Source organism: Kogia breviceps, chromosome 4 (assembly GCF_026419965.1).
Source record: "Kogia breviceps isolate mKogBre1 chromosome 4, mKogBre1 haplotype 1, whole genome shotgun sequence".
In the NCBI taxonomy this organism is placed as follows: Eukaryota; Metazoa; Chordata; class Mammalia; order Artiodactyla; family Physeteridae; genus Kogia; species Kogia breviceps.
In genome coordinates this window covers 35,010,499-35,024,732 of record NC_081313.1, presented here as the reverse complement: position 1 = coordinate 35,024,732, position 14,234 = coordinate 35,010,499, and the positions used below count along the sequence as shown (strand labels likewise).

The 14,234-nt window shown below is 40.3% G+C and overlaps 1 protein-coding gene across 11 annotated transcripts in view; it reads right to left on the bottom strand.

Annotated features, from left to right (window-relative positions):
- Window positions 1-14,234, bottom strand: part of GHR (growth hormone receptor) — a 290,708-nt gene that overhangs the window by 15,609 nt on the left and 260,865 nt on the right. For all 11 annotated transcript variants that reach the window (XM_067030927.1, XM_067030930.1, XM_067030931.1 and 8 more), the window contains 4 exons: window positions 13,508-13,680; window positions 8,974-9,152; window positions 3,723-3,888; window positions 1,212-1,302 (listed from right to left, as the gene is read on the bottom strand). In XM_067030927.1, the coding sequence (XP_066887028.1) occupies window positions 1,212-1,302; window positions 3,723-3,888; window positions 8,974-9,152; window positions 13,508-13,680 (609 nt within the window). The remainder of the gene's footprint in view (window positions 1-1,211; window positions 1,303-3,722; window positions 3,889-8,973; window positions 9,153-13,507; window positions 13,681-14,234) is intronic.

The following is a 14,234-nucleotide window of genomic DNA, read 5'->3' as shown; positions in this document are numbered from 1 at the left end:
AACACATATATATGGAATCTAAAAGGAAAAAAAAAAAGGTTCTGAAGAACCTAGGGGCAGGACAGGAATAAAGATGCAGACGTAGAGAATGGACTTGAGGACATGGGGAGGGGGAAGGGTAAGCTGGGACGAAGTGACAGAGTGGCATGGACATATATACACTACCAAATGTAAAACAGATAGCTAGTGGGAAGCAGCCGCCGCATAGCACAGGGAGATCAGCTTAGTGCTTTGTGACCACCTAGAGGGGTGGGATAGGGAGGGTGGGAGGGAGATGCAAGAGGGAGGGGATATGGGGACATATGTATAGCTGATTCACTTTGTTATACAGCAGAAACTAACACACCATTGTAAAGCAATTATACTCCGATTAAAGATGTTAAAAAAAAAAAAAAGAATATTCTAAATGTAAGAAAACTGGTGACAAGTACCAGTAACTTTTCCTATGTTTTGTATTAAAAGTTCCTGTAGTCTGTACTGAGTTTCTTTCAAGAATGAAAATAGAATAATTAGTCTTTACAGCTTAAGGGAAATTTAAAGGTCATATAATCCAACACCCTCAAATTAGCCATGAGAACATGGAGGCCTAGAGAGGTTAAGGGACTCAAATGAGATTAAACAGCAGTGGCAGAATAGTAACTGGAACCTGCCTTTTGACTGCAAGAGAATGCAGACTGGAATCTCTTCAAGCTTAGAATTTTATCTGTGTTGACAAAAGCAGATGAAATACCAAATCATAACTATCCAAGCAATTTCAATAAAACCCAAATTTACTTAAAATCGTCATCATATGAAGTCAGAAAAGGTTTTATTAGATTGAATTATCTAGGTGGCCTTAGTTTACCACTTAAATTTCCTCTTACATTAGGACTGTGTCAGACTTAGCCAAAGCCTCACTGCTGCCTTACGGTCCTGGAATAAATGAGCCAATTTTTTCAGAACTTTGATGAGGTACATATCACAAGGTGTATAGACACTAGCCTCAGCCTCTTAATGTCCTATGCAACTTTCCAGGTAGAACTGAGACCTGTGATGTCTCTGTGATGAACACAACAAAATGTTAAATGTATAACTGGAGATAACGTTTCACTGGGTTGAAATACTTCACTCATGATTCACAAAAGGAAACATCAAACAATAAATGGAAACATGTATGTGTGCTAAATAACTGGCAAAAACATATCAAAGTATGTTATATCACACTTAGTTACCTTTGTTGTTTAGAAGATAAGAATAAAAATAATGTCACCATTAGTCCAAATATTCCAAAGATAATAAATAAGAACCATGGAAACCGGAAATCTGAAAAACAGAAGAACAACATCTCACTCACAGAACTATGAATAGTTGAAGTTTACATTTCACTCTCCTGTTCCACATTAAAAAATTTCCTAATTTGTATTCATCTAGTAGAGTCAGTGATTTCATTTGATAACCACTGAAATAGAGTGCAATGACTTAGGAGTATTTTCTGTTCCAAGAACACCTCTATCCACTTCTTCAGATCCTTTCATGTACCAGAAAAAGAAAATCAAAGTGAAGAAACAGCATACAGTTTAAGCACAATCCATGTTTATACAAACAAACTGCTTTAAGCATCTTATGTATTCAGGGTATGTCATTAAAATGCTTCAGCTCGGGCTTCCCTGGTGGCGCAGTGGTTGAGAATCCGCCTGCCGATGCAGGAGATACGGGTTCGTGCCCTGGTCCGGGAAGATCCCACGTGCCGCGGAGCGGCTGGGCCCGTGAGCCATGGCCGCTGAGCCTGCGCGTCCGCAGCCTGTGCTCCGCAACGGGAGAGGCCACAACAGTGAGAGGCCCGCGTACCGGAAAAAAAAAAAAAAAAAAAAAAAAAGCTTCAGCTCTAGGAAACATTGATGCCTGTTAATATACTACTTTTCCTAAATAATGTCCACTTGGTTCTTTTTTTTTTTAAAGGTGTGGTGATATTTTTTATCCTCCAGATTGAGGATCCATGAAAAAGATGGGGGCACTTTTACTTTTGAATCATTACTGAAACTTTTTAGACATGCAGGGCATACATTTTCTGCTTAAAAAAATATTGTTTGACAGAAGATCAGTACTAAGACTCCCATCTTTAGATTTTAGTATAATTTGTAGCAAATTCGTGGGAGTCTGTAAAACTTCTATTTCATTTCTCAAGCACAAGTGCCACAGTGGCAGAGGTTGACTGCTTTTAAGGTGGAATTTACCTTAACGTTGCTTTATTTATTTTATTTTTTTTCGGTACGGGGGCCTCTCACTGTCGTGGCCTCTCCCGTTGCGGAGCACAGGCTCCGGACGCGCAGGCTCAGCGGCCATGGCTCACGGGCCCAGCCGCTCCGCGACACGTGGGATCCTCCCGGACCGGGGCACGAACCCGTGTCCCCTGCATCGGCAGGCGGACTCTCAACCACTGCGCCACCAGGGAAGCACCCACGTTGCTTTATTAAAAGTAGGCCTTTATGCTGTAATATTCTTTTTAAAATTTTCTTATTCAGTTAGTAAAAGCCCCAAGGGAGATGTTATGCATATTATAAAGAATTAGTGGGAGAGAGAATATCGTTTTTTTTGTATCTTGTGGTACCTATAATTTTATATCAATGAGATACTCAGGAACGTAATATAAAGCGAGAGTTTAATTTTTTTTTCTTTTTTAACAGAGAAGGAAAACCTTGTTTAAAAAATGTTTTTGTTAAGGAATTAAATGCCGTCACAATAAGCTTAAAGGGCATGTGGCAAATGTGCTTTTAACCTGAATTTCACTGTATCAAGTATCATTTGAAACAAGCTTGTTGAGTAGAGCTTAGAAAAGATGGTGCTATAGACATTTTCATTTGTGTTATATAGTATCACGGATTCTACATGTACCGTAAGTGCAGAAATATAAATTTAATTTTTCTGTAGCTTGTGATTGTTTCGTTAACAAACCTCAGACCCTCATGTGGCATCTGTAAACCTTCAGTTTTTAATGGGGATGAGTTATAGCCAGTTCCCATTTGGGAGTGACAATACTCTATACACTTACTATTCATTGTTAAGCAGCCTTCTTTATTTCTGTATCCAAAAATTTAAATTCTTTTATTCTGAATTCATAGGTCTCATTTCTTTAAACTATATGTTTATATTTCTTTTATATAGGATCTTCAAATATTCCTTGTCACTCTTGAGCGTATCTAGCACACGATTTATTAAGCCCTCCTCCAGGTAAAAGCCACACCCAAACTTTCTAAAACCAATAAACACCTGCCATTGACTACTTATGCTGACTCAATATTAGGCATTCTCTAAGATGCCACATAGATAGCCATCCATCCAGATTCAGAATTTCTTCACTGTGTATTTGAAAAACATTTTTTTTCTGATTATAAGTGCAAAACAAACTCATAGAAAATATTAGAAATATAGAAACAAGGAAATAAAGATATGAAGAAAAGAATCACCTGAAATTCTGTTATCCAGAGACACCCCACGCCCTCCATCAATAGCTTAGTGTATCTTCGGCTCTTTAACGTGCACCTACCCCATGTCTTTTCCTGAATAATTCAAAAATGAAATCCTCCTTCCTCTTTTGTAATGGAGAGTACCTGTTACAGGCAGTGAACTCAAGGTCCCTCATCCTGACAATTGATGCTAACGTATCTTGACCTGGACAACACCCTAACAATCCCTGTATATTGACAAAAACCATGTTGGCTTCCAACTTAATGTCTTAGGTTTACCTTCTTCACATGCAAATGGTCTCATCTGAGGAAGTGTTACAAAGAGCACCTCACTGAACTCGCCATATTTTTCAGAGTTTCGTTGTCTGGATCTCACACGCACTTCATACTCCTTATCCAGTCTCAATGAGTACACTGGAACTGATGTTGACAATACAGGGTCCATCTTTCAAGACAAAATAGAAAACTTACTGGTTAGAGAGTCAACAACTCAATGCAATAAGCTCTATGAGATGTTTCTACATTTGTATTCAAAATGAATTTCTGTAAAGTAGGCAATGTTTTAAAATGTGCTGGTGGAGTTTGCTATTTAGAGAAAGATCGAGGCAAATAACTTAGTAACACAACACTGTAAATTAACTATACTTCAATTAAAAAATGGTTAAAAAAAAAAGAATCATTTTGTTAAATGGGTAGTAGTCTTCAAATTTATTTTGGTATAAACACAAAGATATGATAGACTTGTTTAAAGAAATGCAGCTATATCTTTGCATTAAGCTGTCAGATATTCTACTAAGATCAAAGGATAATAGAATTATTATAGTGAATGGCAGAATTATAAAGATTACAGATACATTGCCTGCCCTTTGGGATATTACATTCTTAACATAAAGACATCAGAACAGAAAGAAACAAACATATTTCCTACATCTGTATCTGTTCTTTGGAAATCCTGGGTAGTCATTCATATGATCACAGAATTGGAAAGTGTCCTAGAAAAATCATAGTTGTCTTAATTAAACTTTCAAACAATTCTATCAGCTTGCTCTAGAAGGCTTAAAGTCACCTCAAAATAGTTTGCTATTCAAAATTTGTGAAGAAAAGTCACTGGAGGCCTTTGGTAACAGCCATCAGGATTCCACAACCCTGAAGGCCAGGATGTTCCTTTACCTTCCCAGGGAAGGGTAGGTGAGGCTATTAGACCTTTAAGACATGTTGCTATCAAAGAGGTAAGGCACAACTAATGATGGTGTTTTCCTCCAAGTCAAATATTCAAAGCAGGTATCCAATATGAGCTTTTGTTGTGTTTTTGGGTAGAACATCTTGTTCCTGTTTATAGAAAATTAGGAACATTCTCTTCTTCAACAGCATGGGTTTTTCACATAAATAAGATTCTCATAATTTGTTTTATTAAGTCAGAGCCTGGGCCTTCAGCTTCTAAAACAAATTTCCCTTCACCTCAGTTAGTTTCTACTCACAAAGTACCTCTTTTTTTCTCCTACGTACACAGAGTGGTTAGTTTGCATCTTTTATAGATGCTTAATATATGGAATATTTGTACACCTAAAATGCTTCTGAATATTAAATTCATTTTATTATTTTTCTTAAACTATTTTAAAAAACCTATGTTTTCATTCTTGAAGCCCTCATTTCTCTGTCACTGTCACCAGTACTATTTCTTTACAGATTTCATTAATAACAAAACCAAAAAGGGACCCTCGGCCATTCGACCCATAGCCCCCTCTCCATCTTCCCTCACCCTTTCACACCAGCCACACCAAACTCAAATTTGCTCACAGGGCTCCTAATACCTGGCCTGATCCCTGCCACCTTCCTATGAGGGAAAGCCTATTCTTGCCTAATGCTCAGTGCAAGTATTGCTGATATTCTAAGAAGCCTCTTCTGGCAATTATCCCTACTCCATCCTACCAGGTAGTACACATATTACTTCTTTTCATTCATTGCTCTAATTTCTATATTATACTGCAAATTCCCTGGGAGCAAACGATGCCTTCACTTTCTTTACATTTCCAAAGCCCAGCACAATACCAGGTATATAGTGGGTACTCAAGAGATGGCCAACACATTGTGGATAATTCTAAGCCACCCATTAAGTCTTAGAAAAAAAAAAAAAAACAACCAACAAATTTTTAACTTGGTTTAGCAGGTAAATAGTTGTAAGCAACTACATGGTCATTAGAATTATTTTTATATTCAAAATGTGTTTAATAAATTAAAAATGGGCATAGTAATACCAAATTCAATATTGTCAAATGTAACATGAATTCCTGATACAAGCAACAAACATTAGCCTTTTCCCCCTTGACTTACAACCCTCTCTTCTTTTTATGCTTATGCCTCTTGTTCTCATAACCAAGTAGAATGTAAGTTCTTCAAGACAGGTCAGTTCTTATAGATGGGCCCTTGATACTCATGACAATTCTGAGATACCTTGCAAATTACCAAACTTATAAATATCATGAATTTGTAACTTCATTTATAAAAGGTAAGTAAAGTAAAAGTTAATTGACCCCTTTGGACTATCTGATGAGATTTAGCAGGGGTGCAATGAAAAGTGCCGCAAAGCCAAGTTGGGATGCAGCCCTGAATGGTCGACCGAGTCCCATGCTCCCACGCACCTGGCTCAGAATGCACGATTCCTATCGGTGCCTCGGCTGGGACAGAACTACAGGCCCTGGACTTTCTGTGTTCAAACTATCAGCACTCAATTTGTGTGCTAATGTTCTGATTTACATCTTTGCTTTTTCTAGGTTGCCAAACTTTCTTTGTTTTAGGTCTCCTCCACACTCTTAAAAATGATTGAGAATCCTAAAGATTTTGGTTTTTGGGGTTATTTACCATACTAGAAACTGAAAATGAGAATTTAAAAAATACTAATTTCAAAATTAAAATAATATTTTATGTTAACATGTTTTAATAAAATTATTGTACTTTCTGAAACAATAAAATTATAGTGAGAAAAATGACATTGTTTTACATTTTTTGTAAATCTCTTTAATATCTGGCTTAATGGCTGTATTTTTACAACTGTCTCTGAATTAAAACTGCTAGGATGTGTTGTTTTGGTTGAGGTGCATAAATAAAACTTGGTCTCACAGATATATATAGTGAGGAAACGGAAGAGATATTTTAATACTCTTTTCAGATAATTGTATCTATTCTTCTTTAACACCAACAAAAAAAACTCAGTAAGTGGTATTTTCTTAAAGGTTAGTTGCAATGTGGAATCTGAAACTCTATCAATGAATCTTTCACACTTCATTATATTAAAATCCACCATTCCATCTAGTACTTTGAATGGAACATTTCCCCATGTGTGGTTTTGGTTACAGTATGTACTGGTCATTTGGAAAATATTGTTCACTGAGTTATGCAGATTTTCTAAATGTTCACACATTTCACTGTACAATATTAAAAATACCTCACTTTTGCTTGTATCACCATTGATCTCATTAGGAGATCTTCAAAGGTTGGGGAAGCTATCAAGCTCACAGCTGCAGATGGCAAGTTTTCCAAAATTCGAATTTAAACTTGAAAGCTCAAATTTTCTCATTGGCAACAAATACTGTCAATTGTTTTTCTTAAGTGTTAAGTTCACTTTTTCAAGAAATGTTGCCAGGTGTTTGCCAACTCAAATATGAAAAACCATCCTGCTGTTTATCAGTTATTCTTTCAAAGTAAAAATGGTATTCCAAGCAAAAAGCAGCTAGTTCTAGCAGGCAACTCAGGTGTTTAAATGCCTTTTCTCAAGATAACCAACCACACCTCAGTATGCAGCTGCAGTGCTTTACGTGTACTTCCCGTGTGTCACACAGAAGATTAAAAAGCTACATACTCAGAAGTCGTGATTTAATAAAATTAATAATATATGCAGCGTCATCGAGGACATTCTTATGTGAAACTCCCTCCTCCCAGCCCTGCTCACCGCCTCTTAACTGTGAGTGCACGGTGGTAAAGAAAACAGTGACTGTCGGTACGATTTGGAATTATTGCCTTGATTTGTGCTAAGGTAGCAGTAGTGTTTCCACCATTGCGTTTGTACCATCCGTGTAAATCTCGACACGGTGAAAAAAGGAAAGAACATTCTAGTATTATTATGAAAATAGTCTTGAGCTTGTGGACTCCCTGAAAGGGACCCAGGGACCCTCAGGGGTCCAAAGTTTACACTTTGGGAACTGCTGCCCCGTGGTGCCTAGCACCGTGCCTTGTGCACGGTAGTTATTTTGATACCTGGTTGCTGAACAAATGTTTGACTGAAGCTTGAATTTAGAACGCGTCGTTTGACTCAGCATCCAGCCAAGCTTTTCTGCACCAAGTTATGGAACAGATATCTAAATTAAAATGATTCCGCAAACAGAACCTTTAAGCCCTATATATATATATATATATATATATATATATATATTTTTTTTTTTTTTTGGCGGTACACGGGCCTCTCACTGCTGTGGCCTCTCCCGTTGCGGAGCACAGGCCCCGGACGCGCAGGCTCAGTGGCCATGGCTCACGGGCCCGGCTGCTCCGCGGCATGTGGGATCTTCCCGGACCGGGGCACAAACCCGTGTCCCCCGCATCGGCAGGCAGACTCCCAACCACTGCGCCACCAGGGAAGCCCAAAGCCCAATATTTAACTGTGCACAGCTGCTCTAAACTCAACTTTCCTCTAATGACAAAACTGGCTTCTTTCTCAGCAGTTCACTGAATAGACAGGGCCCGGTTTCTCAAAATTCTGGGAGTGAGGCTGTGCCGGGCTGCTGGGCACGACCTGGTGACCAGCCAGAAACCACTTGGCTTGGCCAGGCCTGTGGCTGTGGCTAGACTGATTTAGATTTGGTTACATTGGGAGCAGCATGATAATCCTGGTTTCTTCTTGTTGTGTGCCATGTGGACTTTATGGGAGTGCCCAGTTCCCATACACTTGGCAAGGAAGTGTGGGGTTCAGAGGTCAACCAGTACCATGCCACTTGCTTACATAAAAACCTCTTAGCTTGAGTCTCCCTTGAGGTATGTAACAAAACATCCTTCTGAAACCTCTAGGGGATCAATTCCCTCCCCCTCTGTTTCCCTCCTGGAGTCACTCAAGAACTTATTTTAATGGGGGTCTGGTGAAGAGTAGCAACTAAAATCATGGGAGAATATTTAGCTACAGCTCACTGTTGACCTTGATCATAACCCTTGCCATGTGTAGCCACATCCTCAAAGGCAGCTAAGTGGCTAGAGTACACGATATTGTTCTAAAGTTCAACTGGATACCAATGATGACTGGGGAAATATAGTTTTCCTTTCCTTCCATAGGTTTCTGTATAAAACTCCATGTTAGCATTTGCTGTCTTAAAGAATTCCAAGATGATATTTTACTGATTATATCTTTTTCTCAAATAAGAAATTAGAGAGCATACAGCATGGCATGTGGTATTAAGTCAAAAGGGAGTCTATAAATGAGAGGGGGTTGTTAAACTACAAAGAAGAAAAGTCAAAGGATTTTTAAGTGTGAGATGTAATGATATCTTACCATTTTCCACTGGGTCTCATTTACTTCTTTGTATTGCAGTTCATACTCCAGGACTATCCATCCCTTCTGAACATCTGCATTTGGTGGCGGTTCCCATCTCACTTGGATATCTGCATGAATCCCTGTTAAACTGATGTTCAGTAAAGTCCAGTTGAGGCCAATGGGTGGATCTGGTTGCACTGGGCATTTCAACAGAGAATTAGTACACAGACACAGCTCGATATTAGTGGAATGCTTTCTTCCGAAGAGACTGTTACTTTATACATTTTTATTATTCATACACTTAATTCTTCCAACATTTCTACTTTATGGGAGAGTATCATTTTTTTTTTAACATCTTTATTGGAGTATAATTGGTTTACAATGCTGTGTTAGTTTCTGCTTTACAACAAAGTGAATCATTTTTTAAATTAAGGATGATCTGTTTTTAACTTTTAAAAAAAGCCCCTATAAAAAACTTCTTTTTGAGTTTAAAATCTGATCTGTAGCTATTCTTAAAGATTTGCCATAAAAAAAAGATTTGCCATGTTTTACACTTCTTTTGGCTCTGATAGGATGAATACTTCGGGATTTTGGCAAAGGAATTCACTTTAACTCAAAACTGAAGGAAGAGAGAGTCAGAAAGATCTATGGTATTTAAACATGTTGCTGTTTTGGAACTAGGGGTGGAGAAATCTTTTTTCTTCCAAGCTGTATGTGACCTGGGGCAAGATCTTTCTTATTTTCTTTCTCATTTCTTGTCTTTGCCATTTCTGTACGGCTACAGACGTACAGTCCTTCCAAACACTCAGTAAATACTCCTTAGCTTGTCTTCTTAGCCACATGTGATCATTTCTTCAGATATAAAATGAAGGCACTACACTGCTCTCTCAAATGGTAATGAATCAGTGTTTTCTGTGTTTTACTTAACTGCATGCTACTGACCACTGTGGAGTGGATACTACTTTCTAAAAAATGAGAAAGTCCCAATTTGACTAATCATTACCACATTTTGGAAATTAAATTGAAGGGATTTGCAAAATAGCTAAGCTACCCACATCATGACAGTTATACCTCATCTTTCTGGATTTCTTGGGGACTGACGAATTCTGAAAACCAAAGCTTAACCCTTTATATGACTGAACTATAAAAATGTTTTTTTGTTTTGTTTTGTTGTGTTTTGTTTTGTGGTACGCGGGCTTCTCACTGTTGTGGCCTATCCCGTTGCCGAGCACAGGCTCTGGACGCACAGGCTCAGCGGCCATGGCTCACGGGCCCAGCCACTCCGCAGCACGTGGGATCCTCCTGGACCGGGGCACGAACCCGTGTCCCCTGCATCGGCGGGCGGACTCTCAACCACTGCGCCACCAGGGAAACCCTATAAAAATGTTTTTAATGCAAAATTTTCTCAAACTTATTACTCATGTTGCATCTTACAAATCTTCCTGTCTACTTTAAATAGAGGATATAGAACAGGGTCCTTTTTGAGAAGGCTCAGTACCACCGTTATGGCATAATAATAACCTCTTCCTTACTTTTATGCCTTTTTCTAGGTTCCCTAGGTGACACATTACGGTGTGAGAAACACTCTGAGATGTTTGAAAAGCATCTGAAACTGAATGCATTCAAAGGCAAGTCTTCTGCCTGAAGCTTGCTCCTCTTCTACCTTCCCTGGTTCTGTTAATGGTGACTCCATTCCTCCAGTTGCTCAGGATAAAAATGGTCAACTCTTCCCAGACTCATCTGTTTTTTCACCATCCCACATTCTGTCAGCTGTACTTTCAAGATATTCCCCCAATCCACCCACTTCTCATCACCTGCATGGCTCTAACCTGGTCCTAGCCATTATCTTTTTTTTTTTTTTTGCTGCATTAGCTTCCCAACTAGTCTCTTGTCTCCTCTCTTGTCCCCCTTCAGTCTATTCTCAACACAGCCCTCAATACTCTGGACATGGTGGTCATATCACTCATCATTTAAAGCCTTCCAAAGGCTTCCTATCTCACTCCAGATGAAAGCCAAAGTCACACAATGGCTTAAAGGGTACCTTAGCTTTGACCCTCTGACCTCTGGGATCTGGTCTATGACCACACTCCTCCTCGCTCTCTGTGTCTCCCCTCACTACCCCCATGCTGTCCCTTGAGAGAGCAAAGACATGCTCCCGCTTCAGGATCTTGACCCTTCCTGTGCCCTCTTCCCTCAGGTAGACATGTGACTGTTCTCTCATTTCCTTCTTTACTCAAGTGTCGCCGTCTCCGTGAAGCCACGTCTGATAACGCTACCATTGCAACCTCTCCAGCGTGCTTTTCTCCCTCCCGATGTTATCTCTCTTCCCAGCATGGTCTCCTTCCACCCTCACTGGGAAAATGTCCCACTAGGGCAGATGTTTTCTGTCCCCAGGCCCTAGAACACTGCCTGTGGTCCAAGGAAGAGACTCAAAGATTGGCTGAATAAACTGAATGAATGACAAATGCCTAAGTAATATGTGACTTTAAATCCGAAGACGAGCCGTATGAGGTCTGGTAGAATACATTCATAATACATGAGGAAGCTGAGGCTGTGACTGTCATCTTCAGATCTAGGTTCACCTCGGTTCTTTGTTGTCTCTCACTCTCAGCTCCCTCCCTCCCTGCTTTCATGGTAACTCTGCCTGTCATCATCTTTGCCTTGATTATCACAAAGTCTTCCAATCCCTGTACCTCTAGTCTGTGCTGTTCCAATCTACCCTCTACACTGCAGCACGATAAATTTCCCTGAGACAATAGTACCACGCTGTGTGGCTTTGAGGTCAAGAGCATGGGCTCTGGAGCTATGCTGCTTAGGTTCAAATCTCAGCTCTGCCTACCAGCTGTCTGACCTTGAGCTAGTCATTGATCCCCTGCTTTGCGGATCAGTTTCAGCATCTGTAAAATGGGGATTATAATAGAACCTATCCCACACAGTTATCCTACCCGATCTATGGGAAATGCTTTGTAAGTGTTAGCAATAAATATCCCGAGGTCGTTTCCCTGCTTAAGCATCTTCAAATGTACCCCTGGGCAGTAAGGTAAAGTCCAAATTCCTCTGTGGGGTACACAAGATCAACTGATGATTTCTCTGGCCAGCGAGTCAGGCCTGCCAAACTGCTCCCGAGTCTGGGAACATTCTGTGCTGTTTGTCACTTCTGGAACTTAGTCGCTGTTGGAAGACACAGTCCATCTTGTATAACTGGTGACTCCTGCTGATGCTTTAAGAAGTAACTGAACTAGTCACCATCTCTGTGCAGCCCTTTCTCATCCCTCAGGCCCAGTCAATCATTCACGCCTCTGGCCGCAACCTTGGCTTGCTGTGCCTCCCACACACCTTGAGTCCGGCACCTATTGTGCTGTATCACAGTTACTTGTTAACCTGCCTGGTTTCCCTACTTGACTGCGTCTCACTCGTTCTGTAGCCAACACACCCAGCACAGTGCCCGGCTCATGGCAGGCACTCAGTGAAAGTCAGCCAGGTAAACGAGTGGGGCTGGCTCTTGGCAGGGACAGGGTTAGAACACAGGTCTTGACACAGTAGTCTTTCTACTACCCATTTAGCCACTAGACAGCTACATCTATTGACGTTAGGGCATATGTACGAATAGTTCCTCTATAATATAATTGGGTTCTCTTTTCTGCTTGGTACAGTTTTCTCAATCTTCTCCCTCAAAGTCAGGCTATCAGATTTACTTGTTTCCATCCGCAACTTCTACCCACACTCTCTCTGTCTCTTCCGGTCTGCTGATGCCTGGGAAACCACACACAAGAACGACACATCTGAGAGAGGCTCCAAGGAATTCCTATAAGCAACAAATGAGCTTTGTGGATACATCTGAGGCACCAATGTCAGCTACTCATGGTCCTTCTTTGATTCTTTCTATTTAGCTGTTTATACTATTATAGTATAAACATGAATATTCCAATTATGGTTGTTTGTTTTGTTTCATTTCCCCTGTGTCCACATGATGAGCAAGGGATAAGCTGCTTGGATCTTTCACTTCGTTCATTGAGTTGATTACCTCCAGTGTTTGTTTTGAGATCTCATAAACATGTCTTTCAACTGATTTTGGCTGTTCTGTCAATGTAAAGTTCCAGAATGATTATGCCTTGTGGTAAAGAAAATCTAGGCATTTATTATAGCAATGACAGAGACCAAGGCCAATGTATTTCAGTAGGTCAGAATATAATAATCACACCAAATCATCAGGAGAGAAGGAATCTTAAGAGTGCATTTAGTTTGTCCCTTGCAGTGGCACACAAGACTACAATCCAGCTTTAGAGACCTTCTCAAGGAAAAGACTCCATAAGACTCCTATTCTTTTCTTTACAACATTTACTGCCAGAGTTTTTTCATGTTAGAGCCCACCCCAGCCCCCTCTGTCCTCTCCCTTGTTCACCAGCTGATCTCAGGCACTGTAAAGGAGACTTCCATCCCTCCACAGAGTGCAATGACACAGTCTTCCTATTTGCATACACTTGGACTTTGCAGCCTTCCCCACTTATTTAATCTAAAGCCATGTCAAATAAAACACAAACCTGTGATTTACCTATTTCCTCAACAGAGAAACACTTTTGATCCACAGGGTCACCATTGCTAGTTAGCTTGATACAGTAGGGGATCCAAATGGAGGTATAAGATGAATTAAAGTAACAGCTGTTTGCTCCAGCAGAGACGTAATCGGGGCATTCCTTCCATTCTTGAGTCCATTCTTGAGTGCTCCTGAAATGGAGGGTAAAAAAGGATGAATTGTTTCCCCCAAATCATGCCACGGCTTAAGCCAAAGCAAGGTGCTTGGCAGTCAATAAACTGGGACACAGATATGTTATAAGCAAGTATCTCAGTGGCACCGTTTCCAGGAAGTAGCACATCTGTGGGTTGATGATCAGTGTCTGTAGGCTGATGGAAGGCCATTTGGTACTTCTGCCTATACTAACAGCATTCCTTCACTGACTGCGTATAATGTGCAAGCTCCTAAATGAAGTGATTTATTGGTAGGCGCTTCATTATCCGCATCCTGTAGATGAAGGTTCTCAGGCTTATAAAGGTTTAAAAATGTTCCTTTATTAAAATACTGCAGAGAGTCAACCCCCAAACTATAGAGATTCCCAGAGAAGAGCTGAGTCTTTATTTATTTATTTTTATTTTTATTTTTTTATTTTTCTTGCGGTACGCGGGCCTCTCACTGTTGTGGCCTCTCCCGTTGCGGAGCACAGGCTCCGGACGCGCAGGCTCAGCGGCCATGGCTCACGGGCCCAGCCGCTCCGCGGCACGTG